This window comes from Microcebus murinus, chromosome 6, assembly GCF_040939455.1.
Source record: "Microcebus murinus isolate Inina chromosome 6, M.murinus_Inina_mat1.0, whole genome shotgun sequence".
Classification (NCBI taxonomy): domain Eukaryota; kingdom Metazoa; phylum Chordata; class Mammalia; order Primates; family Cheirogaleidae; genus Microcebus; species Microcebus murinus.
This window is the reverse complement of record NC_134109.1, coordinates 98,784,381-98,799,298: the sequence shown is the minus strand read 5'-3', so window position 1 is coordinate 98,799,298 and position 14,918 is coordinate 98,784,381. Positions and strand designations below refer to the sequence as shown.

Genomic DNA, 14,918 nt, shown 5'->3' with positions numbered 1-14,918 from the left:
AGATAATCTGATCCTAAACCCCCAATTTTCCAGACCATAAAACCAGCACCCAGAAGGTGACATGAGCCGAAGCTGCCTTGCTACTTACCGGCACGCCTCAAACCGGAGCCCAAGAGTCCGGCTCCTTCTCTCCCACCGACATTAGACAAAGGTGACACAATTAAGGTAGTAAGAAGCCCAAGAGTCTTTTTCCTTTTTCCTCTGAAGAAACCTACTTTACTAACCCAAACATAAGGATGACCAAGAAAACATACTTACAGCCAAGTCAAACTGGATTAAAGGGAGCTGGACAGGGTGTCTGTGTACACACTGGAAGGGCTTAATTGCAAAAGCCTGAGCTTTCACTCCGCCGCGAGGGGCAAGGCCAAACTTCAACTTCTCAGAAAAACAAATGCTGGTGTTGCATAATTTCTGCTTGGCACCCAAAACCTGAGTGGCTGCACATTTAAAATAACATTCCATTCCACACATCTGATTCAAGACTAGGTAACGAGCTGGGTGAAGAGAGAGGAGCAGGCAGTGGTGCTGGCAGCTGGGGGTGGAGGGGGGTGTCCTTCTACCCTGCCCGGCACTCTGAGCAGCAGCCGGCAGGCAGTATGGATGCAGGAATGGACTCTTGCACAGCTGTGCTTAGGGACCTTAAAGTATGCCATCAGGGGCGATCTAAGATCCCGGGATGCACACGCTGCATGTGCGCTGACGGGCCACTACAGATACTCCCTTTCCTTCCTTCTTTGGACTGCAAGGGTGTGGCCGCTGGGATTTGGGTTTGGGCACATCCTCATGGTTAAAAGAAAACAAACAAAAAAAACCAGTACCAAGAAGCATACTATTTAGAGCAAAATGCAGCCATGAGGGCAGCTGTCTTAAACAATTAAATATTCATTTGCTTTTCTGTTTGACAGAATACTTAACTCTCCCTTCAAACGGGAAATCTATTCAGTGTCTGGTACCATGTGTCACAGAGAAACGACCTTTACCATCTTCCGGTTAGTAAATTAAAAACACAGCTCATGGCTCCCGGCAAACTCGGCCACGCACTGGGAATGGAAAAACAGAACGCAGAGGGGCAGTGTGTTCATCTCTGTTCCTCCCGCACTGCTCCTGGTTTCAGGGTGCTCCCGGAGACAGAGGCCTTCATCTCCTCCTCCACATTACGACCCCCCTCCCTCGCCCCTCTGATGTCTCTGCCTATCTTTTAGGCCATCACGAGAGCTCGTTTGCTGCAGGGAATTGCAAAGGGGGGTTGACACTGTGAGGAGAATCTGAAAAGAACATGAGATCTTAACAGAGATGGCTTTACAGGGAGATAGGTCAGGATTTAAAACCAAGGAGGAGGCAGAAAAAGAAAGGGCTCCAGGAATTTCTACAGAATAAAGAGTTCTTTCCTTTTTTCCTCTCCTGGGCCATCTAAATATAATCTGTTTTCTAATGATCAGAAAAGGACTGACTTCAACTGAGATAAGTTAATTATGCAGCAACCAGCAATGATGTCACTGTTGTCAACTATATTGCTTTTACCATCCCTGCCTCCCCCAATGCTTACACACAAGCCCTGCAAACACAGCGAGGTCTCTCTTCCCAGGCTGCAGAGACGGATTAGCGTCTCCATCCCAAAGAGTTGAACAGCACACGCCAGGGCTGAGCGCAGGGGCTCTGGGGCCTGGGTTTGAATTCTGACCTACCACTTCCTGGCTTGGTTAACCTGGGAAAGTTACTTCACCTCTTTGTGCCTCAGTTTCCCATCTGGAAAACAGGGATAAGCACAGGGTGTTTGTGTGGACTGAATGAGTAATATATACAAAGCATAAAATAAACCTTTAAAAATGCAAGCTTTATTAATTGCTAACGCCACGAACAATGATGGCAACCGAGGTGAGCTGCCCCTAGGATCATGGGGCATATGGGAACTGGCTGCGATTTACTTATCCATTTTCAACCTAGCTTATTATTGCCTTCCAACAGACATGGTCTTTTCCTGTTTGTTCATTTTTTAATAGATTCTTTGTTTAAACAGCTAAGAAATTGTTGACTGGGGTTAAGAGCCCCGCGCTCTCAAGCCAGCTTCCAACTGCTGCTGGGCTGACGTCCTCCCCTTTTGCCTCCTCTTGGCTCACCCTGCAGACTGCAGCGAAAGGAGAACGACGTGGGTAGTGTCCTGCCCTCTGCACAGAACTGGGACGCGTCCTGTTACTACAGGACTTGTCCCAGCAACTCGGCAAATCCTCCTACCTGAACCAATCTGAAAACCCTCAAATAAAAAGCATGGACACTTCCAGCGCTTCTCTGTTCAGCGTGTTTGCACAGAACTGGTATCTTGCCTCCCATGACAATGCTCCTTTGAAGGCTGGGGACTGGGGGGAGGGGGTGATGCTGGGGTTTTGCCTGTGGTCTGTCGTCCAGGCTGTGGCTGTTTTCCCACAAGCTCAGCCGCCTGCTGCCTGCCGGGTCCCAGCTGAGGGCAGACTGTGTGTCTGTGGCCTGGGCACTCGCCTACAAGTGCGTACAGCCTGGCTACTTCAACTCCCTCCCTGCAAGTGGGCCCGGCCCCACCTATGCCCATGGGCTTTAGCACAGAGATGAACGTCTTAGGCACACGGGATGCTCTATTTTTAAAAAGCTGACTCTCCATTCCATTTAAAAATTTTAAACAGCTATAAACAGACTATCACAGGAGATACTAAAGTGGTTTTTCTATAATTTCCCACTCCCTTCTCTCTCCACCTACTCTCTTGGGCCGGATATATCCAACAACAATTGGCAGAGCCCTTCACCAGCCCACTCTAAACCACCCCACGGAAACATACAGTTTAAGCAAAAGCAGCATGTTTGCTAACCCAGCACAGTGCCAAGAGAAGTTCCATAACCAACCCCTTCCAACTGGATTTCTGCCCCTAAGCTCCTCACGCACAGAATTTGGGGAGGCCCCTTCCCTCCACCATCTATCTAGAAGGTTAGTACAAACTGAGGCTGTTGGTTTTTCATGATGTATGTCTCAATTATTAAGGGGACTCCCTTTCGGTGACATAAATCCCGAGAGTAAATGAGAAGTTCAACTTTACCAGAAAGAAGCCTTGGGAGAGCAGAGCTTAAATGCTGCCCCCCGATTTCCCCGTGGGCAAGAGGAGCTCCAGGGATTACTAAAGGCCCGTGGTCCAGACCCACCTTGATGGTCTTCACCAGGTTGGCGGTGCTGTTGGCGACCTCCTTGGCCGACTGGACGAAGTGCCTCTTGGCCACCGGGTTGGCCGTCTTGGACGAGGCGATGCGGCAGGCGTTGCACAAGGCTGAGGTGTGCTTGGCGACGATGGTGGCAGCAGACAGGACCTACAAAGCATGGAGCTCGGTTGGGGGCGCCCTGCGCTTCGGTGTGCAGAGGTCCCCCCTGGTCCCCCCAGCCCTGGACTGCTCTTCAACTCACACGTCCAGAGCCTGGGTATCGTGTGTCTAGCTCTGCCACCCCCAAAGTCACTCCAAGAAAGCAGAGGGCAAGAAATATACTGAGCGAGAGAGAATTAAAGAAAAGGAAAGGGGGTGCTGATGTGGTGGTGGGAATGAGCTGGGCCCCCCCGAGAGTCTTCGAGCGGTTGCAGTCAGCCGGCCCTGGGAACCCCTGCATAGGAGGTCCGACCTTGGTCTAGACACAGGCAACTTCACAACTTTGTCTAGTAGTCACGTTAAGTGGATAAACAAGAGAAATGACATAGTTTATTTAATTCAGCATATCCGAAATATTTCACCCTACAACCAGTTTAAAAACACTATTAATGAGATTTTACAATCTTTTTTCATACCAGGTCTTTGAAATCCGGTGTGTTTTGTGTATTTCCTTACAGCCCATCACAACGTGGACTAGCTACACGTCAAAGGCTTAACAGCCACGTGGAGCTGGTGGCCGTCATACTGGGGAGTCCAGGTCTCGATGAGCAAAGTGAACATCAGGGCGCACCAGCTCCCTCCCTCTCACCCCTGGGTGGGCTGTTGGCATCTTACTGAGGGGTCCGGCTCGGGAGTGTCCACTGGCTCCACCCTCCGCCATCAACTCACCTGCTCTCCTGGATCCACCTGCGCTACTTTGCGGATGCTGGCCACACCCCTTTGGCCTTACCGGACAGGTAAGGAATCTCAGGTACACTGACACCACCAGCTCTCACGCCTGCTGTAGGTCCCAGGGGTCACGCTGGGCGTGTCACTCACTGCCTCTGCTACCCTGTGTCAGCCACCTCTCCTCCTTTCAGTACACACTGCTTTCATAAGTGACCAGGACCCCATGCCACTTGGGTATATGAGAAGTGTCATAAAATGTCACATGTAACTGTCCATTCCTCAAATGTCTCCCTGGCTCCTTTCTGTGCAGCAGATTCTAATTTGACTTTGAAGCCTGGCTCAGTGCTGTCATCTCTGGGAAGTGATCCCTGACAGCTCCCTCAGAGAATTCATGGCACCTCCCTGGCATTGTCGCCATACCCTGATCACTGCATTTTGCAAACTTTGCCCCCAGTCTGCGAGCCAAGGGAGTGAAGGATCAGGTCTCTCTCAGGCTGACCCCTCAGTGCTGAGCATAGACAAGCCTTCAACGTAGGCCCCCCAAACTGAATGGAGACTCCCCATAAATCTCACCGATCACCTCACCCCTCTTACCTTTTGGCACCCCATTTCAAAGCCCCTAAAAGTGTCCACTTTCACCCTTTTTGCAATACCTCCCCCCCCAAGTTGTTATCTACAGTGCTGCATTTTGTGAGCTCTGAAAGAACAGGCTTCTTTCCCAATTTCTCACACTCTCCCACAACCCACCCAGAGGAGCTTAAGGACCCGCAAACCTCACGTCCTCCCCCGTGGTTACCTGCGACGGGCTGCTGCCAGGGTCCACCAGGTTCTGGCAGGCCATCTGGATGGCCTGGTTAGCCCTGGCGAACTGGATGGGGTCCACCAGGCCCTGGTGGCCTGCCTGGCTGTTTGGATCAGAGATGCCGACCAGGTATGCAGCCTGGAAAAGGAGGAGGAAAACCACAGCTCAGGCTCCACACTCCACGACGAGCCTGTCTGTGGGGGATGACAGTCCCCACCGTACGTGCAGCGGTTATGCTCAGGCACTCCTTGGTGCAAGCTGTGCACCAAGGGTAGTCTCATCCCTCTCGCCAATGAGGGTGTACCGGTAGACAAGCTTCTGCCAGCTTGACATACCAGCAGGAGTTTGCTGCAGGCTTCGGGAACAAAATCTCCTTATTCTTAGGAGAGCCTCGAGAAGTTGTTGTCTGGGGCTTGGACAAGGATGGATGCAGCCCTAGTGGCTCTGGCAGCCACTTTATGACCATGAGGCTGCCGAGCCTCAGCATGAAGCCGACTTTACAGCTGGCAGACAGGAGGAGCAGAAAGCAGTGGGTGCAAACTGATGGTGAGGACCTGCTGGGTCAGCCGGCTCTGGAGCCTGCCCTCCCTGAGGGTCTGTCATCTCAGAGCTTACTGTGTCCTTGTTGTTTAGGTCAGTACCTCCAACAGCAGAAAGAATCTTCCCTTGGTAATTCAGTAAGACGGCCCAGAAAAAACAACAACAACAACAAAAGACAGCATTTGGTTCCCAAGAGGACAGGAGGCTGTAAGAGAAGGTCTTCTCTTTGGCTTCCCTTTGGATGTGTCGGCCAAATGACAGGGAGAAAACAAATCTGTGAGCAGGAATTCTGACCTCGCTCATTTCCCTTGGGATGCGAGGGAAGGATTAGGGTAGAGAATTTCATCCCCAAAACTAGGAATGTTTCTCTTTGGTTCTGTAACATCTTCTACATTCAAGGGAATTGTTAAATGACAGATCCTTCAGGGTAAATGCCGAGCTGTGCATTAAAAATGCACAGGATAATCAAAGAAGGGCAAGGAACATGCCATATCATGTCTCTGCATGCTGGTGTCCAATTTTCTCTTTCTCTGATCCTAAAACGAGCATGACTAACCGTTTTGCAATTCTAAAGCCTCAGAAAATGTAAATGAATTCAGTGCTTATTTTTCCTACCCCAAAACAACTCACCTATAATAATGACCTCAAAAATAACAACAACACCAGCAGCCTCTTAGCCTGTGCGCTGGGTCTGCAGTATTCACTGTCCTCCCTCGCCTGGCCCCAGCTGCTCTGCTCCTGGTGGGTACACCTGGCCGATAGTCTGTCTAAAGGCCCCGGCCAGCACAAGAGCCACTGCCTTTCCACTGGTTTCTGGGGTGGTGCTTGGACAAAAGAGGTGAAGCTGGACCTGGGCCCCCCCCCCCCGCCACCCCCCTCCCCCGCGCCTCCCACGGGGCACAAGGCTGCATCAGGACAAGCCCCTTACCTGAGCTGCGGCTTCCGTCAGCCCACAGAGAGCCTTGGAGGCAATTCCCACGCATTCCCCAAAGGCAGGGAGGTCCCCGGTCTTGGCGTTCTGTGAAATCCCCGCCATTGACTCACCCAGAACCTAAAAAGCAAACAGCCAGCAGTATTTTCATCCAGCACTGCTTCAAACAAGGCGCAAAGGAGGCTGCGCTCCCAACTTTAACATTCGAGGCCGTTTAACTTAATAATTTTTGCTATTTTTCTCCTTATTTGCATTGAGAAGAGATTTAACAGAATTGTATCATTTCTGTTCACAGAGAGAAATGAATGATGAACCCATGAGCCTTTCACCCCAAAGTCATCTATACCTCCCAAGGAGATATAATTAATACACACAAACAATAGAGTATAGACAAGGCGTCCCATGGGTCAATGGTCTAAATTGAGAACTATCAGTTCGTAGAACACAAAGATCACAGCCACTGAGCTGCAAGTGAAGTCATACACAGAAAGCAAAAGACGTACCTTCCAGATAGCATTTGTTTACTTACTGACAGTAAAATTTAAACATATCTTTGTTAAGTATGTTTCCTAAATACTTTCAGTATTTTGCCTTATTTTGAAAGTCACTGGTGTGTTCTTTCTTCAGAGATCTTACAATAACAGCTGAAAGGACTTTAGTATTTGGAATTCAACCCAGAGAGGTGAAGGCCACAAGGGCGCAGGTAGGGCTCCTGTTACAAATCTGGCGTTCTGCCTTCCAGGGACCTCATTAGGTACCAGGAGGGCTGGTCATGTCTTCCAGGGTCACAGATGATGGCCCTGGAGGACGTTCAACCCTTTGGAGAGACTACGGCACTGCCGAGTCTAGAACCAAGGCAACGCTCTGCATTGGTCTGTAAGCCATCATGGGTGGGGAAATGAAAGAAACTCTAAAATCTCTTCACTATACAAAATAATCCAGTGTACATAAGGACTTGCAAAGCAAGGGAGTTAGCGGGGATTTTTATGGACACTATTTCCCCCTCATTCCTAATCCCACATTCCTCTTTAATCTGAGCATGTAAAATGTACGGGTCTTCCCTTTAGACCACCTGTAACTCCACACACGATGCCAGACAGAGGGAATTCTGGTCTTAGCCCGGCATGAAGGCATGAACCGAGCCCTTCTGACTTCGCCAATACAGGTGTTCCCCCAAGGCCAACCTAACGGTGATGGAGACAACACGCATGTGCAGCTGTGCTCTGGGGCATCCGTTCACCTCCCTTGCATTTCATTTTCGCCTTCTGATCTTGAGCTATCCTCATAAGACACTGGTACAAATGAGCCCAGATCAGAGTTTCAACAGCTTTTTTTTTTTCCCCATTATTTTTCCACTAAGAAGACTTTTTTTCCCCTCTAATCATCACCCCCATCAAATTAAATACTAAGGAATAAGTCATTGTTGAGCAGGGTTAAGATGGGGGAGAGGTAAGGCACAAGCCATTACATTATCTTAGATTTTTTTTCAAAACCCCACCCCCTGTCAAAAAAACAAAACAATTTTCATTCCCCTTGAGAATACATGCTAGGGAGAGCTGGCAAAGAGAACACACCAGAGGACCCCATGTAATCCAAGGTCACTGAAGGACTTCCCACATCAGTTCAGCCCCAGGGGCAGAAAATACATGGTGTGATTCACATTAAGATCCGTATGTGATGGCACCCAAGCGGTGGTTCTCAAAGCAGGGTTCCTGGGCCATGGGGCAGGCCCTTGGGAGCTTGTCAGAAACACAGACTCTCAGCCCTACAGAAGCAGAAACCTGGGGGTGGCTCCACCGTCTGTGTTTAACAAGCCCTCCAGCTGATTCCGATGCGCCCTCAAGTTTGAGGAGCAGCCGGGCAAAGGGCGCAGCCCTCCAGACACGGGCAGATGCTCACAAAGCACGTTTACGCTCCTCCCCACACGGAGGAGCCTCCGAATCGCAGCAGGACGGGCTTACCTTGGAGTTTTCCATCACACTCTCGATGCAGTCAAAGTACGAGAGGTCGCTCACAGGCTCGTTAGGATTGTCCAGCATGCCTTTGACAGTCTGCAGAAGGAGAAGGCAACTTAGAAAGCAGGCGTCAGAGAACGAGAGACATTCAACACAAGATACCATCAACGCCCCAGCCATAGACAAGAGGCTGGTCACGATCCCTCATTTACTGATTCCTGAGAAGAATTTAGATGGCAGTACCATGACCACAGACCTCCTGCTAGTATCACAACACGGATAGGGTTGGGAGGGGACGTGTGTGTCTCAGGGTCGCTTTGCCAGAGGTGAGAACCTCTTGTTTTCCGTTGCGAAGGAGGAGAAGCATGATATCCACAGAGGAATAAGATGTTTTTAAAAGAGAAATTTGAATGTTAATGCAAGGCAACACATTCATCGTCCATTAGCACAATCTCTCTGCTAATTCTGGATAATTCTAAGGAGTTTAAACATCAAAGAACTTATTCATTCATTTCTTCATGACTGGTAAAGAAACTTCAGTTTTTCCAATTCTGGAACTTTTCATAGAAAGCCATGAAAGAAGGTAATTCCCTAAAAGTGTCCGTTGGGATGGTTCTTTCATTTTTAATTTAAAAAGTATAGAACACATTCACTCTTGTTTAGGTCCTTGTCAAGGAAATAAATGGGTTATGGAGCCACTTATTTCTTGTCTTTGCCTCCAAACCACTGAAAGTCATCACTAGCTGTCACGTTGTCATGACCTTTGATCAACACTTGTGCTCACTGCTTCTCCAGGGGCAGCAAGCCTGGGGGTGCAGCCATTCAACCTCCTCCCCATTGAGCATTAGGGCCCGGCAGCCTTGGGGCACAGCCAACAGAAAGACAAAGTCATTTGAGTTGGGGGGAACCCTAAGTATTGGGAACTGTTGAGCTGTTCAGTTAAAGACAGGAGGGAAAGAGGGCAGTGTAAGGAGTGAGCTCGTTGCATTGAAAAACCTCCTCCTACTCCTTGGATCACAATGGTTTTAGTAACAGCAATCCTGAAACAGTCATAATTTTGGCAACCAAGGATGCCATTAAGAGACAGAGTACTGGCACCTAGGCCAACAGAGCTCATTTACAGTAAAAGCCCTACTTATTTATATTTGTCAATATGAACAGAGAGGAGTAGGGCAGTCATTCAGCCAACATAACAAACGTTCTCAGCTGCTTTCAGAACGCTGCAGTCCATGGCCCTGCCTCACCTCCAGCTGCGCGCAATGGCCCAGAGCCATCGCCAGGGCCTCAATCAAGCACTTGAGACACTGCAATGGGTATTCATTTCCACCATGCTCATCACCCAGAAAACTAAAGGCATATTGGGTACAACAAGCCCAGATCTGTTGAGATCTGGCTGTTTCAATACAATCTGCATTGGTTAGGGCTGCTTTACATACACGTAGGCACGCTGACTGTACCTTTCTTTACCCACACGCATTCTATGGGCATGCATACATTTTTCAATTACAAATAACACGGGTATGAATATAAACTGAAAAGCACCCACACTGTGCTCAGGGCCAGGAAGGGCCCTACAGCCACCATGACTGTGAGTAGTTAAGTGTTAGTCTCGGATTTCCTCTTATGTGCCCCCTATGTGTTACAGAATAAAACGTACAGGGACATCCTTTTTACTCAAAAACACACCTATCCTTGCCTCTAGCTTTCTCCCAGTTGTCCCAGGATAATTTTTTCCAATACTTTTTAGCTGAATATTGCTGATCTTCAGCCTATCTCCAATACCACGGATCTCTTCCTGTTTGAAATAAAGAATCCTTTAACAAAATAAATCTCATCCTAGTGGGAAAAAGGGGAAGCAGGGATGATAATCCCACCAAATCTAATTTTTCTTCTGTTCTTTCTCGCTTGGAACTTTGATCTCAACAGTCTCCCATGACAGACAAGAGAACCTTTAAAGGCACATAAGATCAGCATATGCCCATGTGTATGTAAGGCAGTCTTAGCCAACGCAGGTTACCCTGACACGGCCAAATCTCAGTAGGTACAGGCTGGTTGTACCCAATGCACCTTTAGTTTTAGAGGAGAGGAAACCAACCTCACAGAGAAAGGACAGTAAGACACACATAGACATCAATGTTCACCAGCATGCCCTGGGACCCACCTCAAGCTCCCGGAGGGCATTGTCACACTCTTTCTGGCCGGGAGCTTGCTGGGTGCATAGGGTGATAAGTTGATTGATGCTCTCTGTCACAGCTCTGGGAAAGAAAAAAAAATTTTTTTTAAATCAACATTAATTTCCCCAAAAATGCTTTTGCAGGTTTGCCAGAAACACAATTAATTCACTATTTAGGCGGAGGTCCCCAGGAAGGCTCTCCACAACCAAAACAAACCATACCCAGGGAAGACAAAATGAGAATCCCTCCCCTTGCTTCGTGATTACTGACTGATTTAGCCTTAAGGGGCTCCTAATACAGTTGACCAGTGAACAACCTGGGTTTGAACGACACCAATCCACTTATACGTGGATTTTTCCCAATAAAAGTTACTTGCACTGTGCCTGCCTCTCCTACTCCCCCTTCCACCTCTGCCACCCCTGAGATAACAAGACCAACCCCTCCTCAGCCCACTCAAGAGGACGACCTTTGTCATGATCCACTTCCGCTTGATGAATAGTAAATACATATTTCTCTTCCTTATGATTTTCTTAGCAACATTTTCTTTTCTCTAGCTCACTATGAGAATACAGTATATAATACATATAACACACAAAGTATGTTTTAATTGATTGTTATCAGTAAGCCTTTTGGTCAACAGTAGGCCAGTAGTTAAGTTTGGGGGGAGTCAAAAGTTATACGTGGATTTTCAATTGTGTGGGCACTCGGGGCCCCTAACTTCTACGTTGTTCAAGGGTCAATGTAGTTCTCTTTAAAAAGTATGACTATCTTTTAGTACATTCATAAGAGAGAATTCGCAATGAAGTTGCAAATAGCAAAGAGATCATATTAATGCTGTTTAAGACCCTTAATTAGCAGCTAACAAGGAATAAGATTACCTGAGCAATTTGGAATATTTTATAAATTTTTTAATATAGCAGACATAAAATAAACTGTGCTTATGATTTTAAAATCTCTACTTTCTACTAAGTACTATATGATTGACTAGTTCCTAGATGTTATTCCAATGTTATTCTTTAACATACAGCTATTTTCTTTGTTAACAATAGTAGGAATAAATGAGAGACTGTTGCATGATTTTACTTGTGTTTCTATTCACATTAGAACGTAAGGGACAGCCCAGATTTTTTTCCTACATTGACAAGGGTTCTGCCCCTCCTGAGCTGCCCCTGCTTAATTTGTCTTAAGTGATAATATAAATAATTTAGAAAGTCATGGCCCATTTTGAGGTTTTTTTTTTATTTTTAAAGGCATAGGATATGGTCATTTTTTTTTTATTTTTGTATACAGAAGTCCAATTGTTCTAGCCACATTTATTGAAAAGACTACCCCCTTCTCCATTGAATTATTTTTGCAATCAGCCACATTTGTGTGAGTCTACTTATGGACTTCTCTTCCATTGATCTACATTGTCTAATCTCTTGCCAATACCACAGTCTTAACTACTGTAGCTTTATACTAAGTCTTAAAATTGAATACCTATGCATTTTATAAATGAAAATCTGAGAGAGAGGAGATAAACTCCCTAAGGAATGCTATTAATACAAAGAAAGGGCAGAAACAAGACTTAAATCCATGCCTATCTGTCTCCAAAGCCAGACCTATAATTCTTTTCTGCAAGGTCATAACTGGTCCACACTTCTGGCAGGGCCCAGAATTCTATTCACAGTTTATAATCACTGCAGCTAAAGGACAACTTAAAACGAAAACAAAACAGTGCACACATTGCTGTTAATCTCCAACACTGTCTAATATAAAAGATGCCTCATTTTATTAGTTAAATTGGCTTTGCAGCTTCCTACAGCATATCAAATTAGATGGAAAATGATGTTGCCAACCTACAAAAGCAATCAGCTTAATTGTTTGATGAGGAGATACTGCTTTCAATTTTAAATTCAAAAAAGGAAAACATTCCCAACTCCAGAAAGAATTGCAAAATAGTTTTCGTGAGATTGACTCTGGTGATTTCATTTACTTGGAGAATAGTGCTTAATTAAGGTGTCTTGGGAAACACTGAGCTCTCCGTGGTGCAAAACAAAACAACTGAGATCGCGGGACAATCCTCGTTCCAAGGGCCAGGGGGGGTGTGGCCCATGTTATCCACATTTGAATGTCCTTGAAAGAGTCCAACGCAGTGTTCTGCGTGGTGACCTTCAAGACACACTCGTGAGTGGACAGGCTGGCACGTGTCAACACCAGGATGGGAGAAGAATGCTGTAATGGCATGATCCTTCAGAGAATGTTTGTAGCCATCACAGAAGCTTTCCACTTAGCTTAATTCTCCACGTTTCCTGTTTGTCTGTATTTTTTTCAAAACCTAGTTTCTATAAAGATTTTTCCATTAGAAACGAAGTGTTTATAATCGGTGAATCCAGAGGACATACGGCTGTGAGAAAGCTGCCAGCTTTGCTACTCTTCTTTTTTTGTACATGTGAAAATTTTTCAAATAAAACTTGCGATTAAAACAAAACAAAACAGAGACCAAGAGTTTGTGGGTAGATAATCCATAAAAGTGCCAACACTGCAGCAGGGCTCAGTGAGTTGCTTGGGTACTATCGACCCACGGCTAAGTAGCATTCTTTAGGTATCATTAATTCCCCTAACTTACTTTTCAATCTGGATTACACAGCCAAATAGTAAACTAGGTGTTTGAGAGGAAAATAGTTGTGCGAATTTGATAATAAAAAATAATATTTTTATGTTTCAAACTATAGCAGTTATGTATAAGAGCAAAGAATTGGAGGTAACCCAAATAGGCAACAATGAAGGATTGGCTAAATAAATAGCCCACAACAGAATTCTGAGGACCCATGAAAAGCCATAATGTGTAGCATATTACTAATGTCATGGAAGAATATTCATGTTACATGATTAAGTAAAATAAAATTTACAAAATGGTATAAACGGTATGGGCCCACCACACTGTTTATGTACACATAGAAAAATGACACAATGACATATATTAAAATGTTAACAGTATTTTTATAGTGTTATTTTTGAAGAAAAAATATCAATAAATCTACCCCCCAAATTAGAAATTAATCAATTTATATTATCATAAAAAATATGGCCAAAATGAGCAGGGTCTCTGTTCTATGTAAATCCAAATAGGCCGGAACCACAGTTACTTTAATTTTTTCTACAGTCCTTTTTTAATGATCAAAACTATATAGATTTATTTTTAAAAATATGAAAAAGCTAACTAACCATAATTCCACCATCTAGAGATTACTTTTTGCGTATTTTATTCTTTATCTGGGCATATCTAGCCACTCTTCAGTTTTCTAAAAAATTGGGATCTACAACCTCAGAGGTTAAAAAGAACTTTCTAAAGTGAAAAACCCATTTAGTGTTCAGAGATACTGAATTGATGCAACTGAAGCTCTGGCTGGAAATTTTAAATAGACACAGAATTGGGACAAGGTGGGAGAAGAAAATCAACCAATTTGTGCTTCTGATTACCTATTAAGTACAAATCAACCAATAAGGCTTTGGAGGGAAACAAAAAAACAGCATAAGAAATCTCTTTCCTCCAGGGAAGAAGGGTTGGGGAAGGGAGGAAAGAGTAAATCAAAATCCATGCACACGCATTGCTCGGGTCATGGTATGCACAGGGCATGGGGAATTAAAGAGTAATATAGTGTAAATCTCTCCAGGAAGGCAAGGTGCTTGCAATCTAGTTGGAGAGAGAAGACAATGAGAAGAAAAACACAAAGAAATTAGCAATGACCAGGGCATGACACCAGACAAGACACAATGGATCGCTCCAACACGAGGCTAGACAGGGTGGGGGCTCACAGGAACCTGGAAAGGAGTTGAACCTTAGCCATGGGGCACAGATTCTGCAGCAAAGGGAAGCTCAATGTGGACTGAAGCACTTGGAAAAGACAGGGCTGAGTGAGATCCTGATTTGGATAAAGGGAAGAGAACATTCTAGATAAGGCCAACAGAGAGAACAAAGACCCCGTTTGCATTTTCTATTTTATGGAGTGGAGACAGCCTGTTAGATGATCCTTTCTCACAGTCTCTGGAGGGAGGAGGAGGCCTGCCCTGCAGGAACATCAAACTCAAAGGGAGCCAGGAGCTGTCTGCAGGTGCCCAGGGAAGCAGCTGAGAGCCCTGCCTGGCTCGGTCTGATGCTGGCCTCCGTGGGCATGAAGGCTTCTCAGCTCTGGAGTCCTCCTGGCCAAGGTAACTGTGCAGTGAGCAGAGGCTCAGGGAAGGTGCTCAGAGGTAGGAGTACCCACTGTTTTGCAAGTACCAGCTGATTTTCTATTTCCTTGACTAATTTTGCAGAGCATCAGACCAACCCCTGGTTGGGGAAAAGGCTGATGAATGGTTGGCAAAGTCCCTCCCAGACTCCTCAGAAAGGAGCCGGAGCCCCATCAGTTATGCGGAAAAAAGATGAACAACAAGCGGGACACTAAATAGAAAACAACTTTCTCTCCCTTAGGCATTCGAAACCAAGG

At 46.0% G+C, this 14,918-nt stretch overlaps 1 protein-coding gene across 2 annotated transcripts in view; it reads right to left on the bottom strand.

The window, feature by feature from the left end:
- The window catches only part of TLN2 (talin 2), a 406,920-nt gene that overhangs the window by 81,251 nt on the left and 310,751 nt on the right, over positions 1–14,918 (bottom strand). For both annotated transcript variants that reach the window (XM_020286036.2, XM_076004441.1), the window contains exons 33-37: positions 10,437–10,530; positions 8,282–8,371; positions 6,318–6,440; positions 4,844–4,987; positions 3,166–3,327 (exon numbers count right to left, since the gene is read on the bottom strand). In XM_020286036.2, the coding sequence (XP_020141625.1) occupies positions 3,166–3,327; positions 4,844–4,987; positions 6,318–6,440; positions 8,282–8,371; positions 10,437–10,530 (613 nt within the window). The remainder of the gene's footprint in view (positions 1–3,165; positions 3,328–4,843; positions 4,988–6,317; positions 6,441–8,281; positions 8,372–10,436; positions 10,531–14,918) is intronic.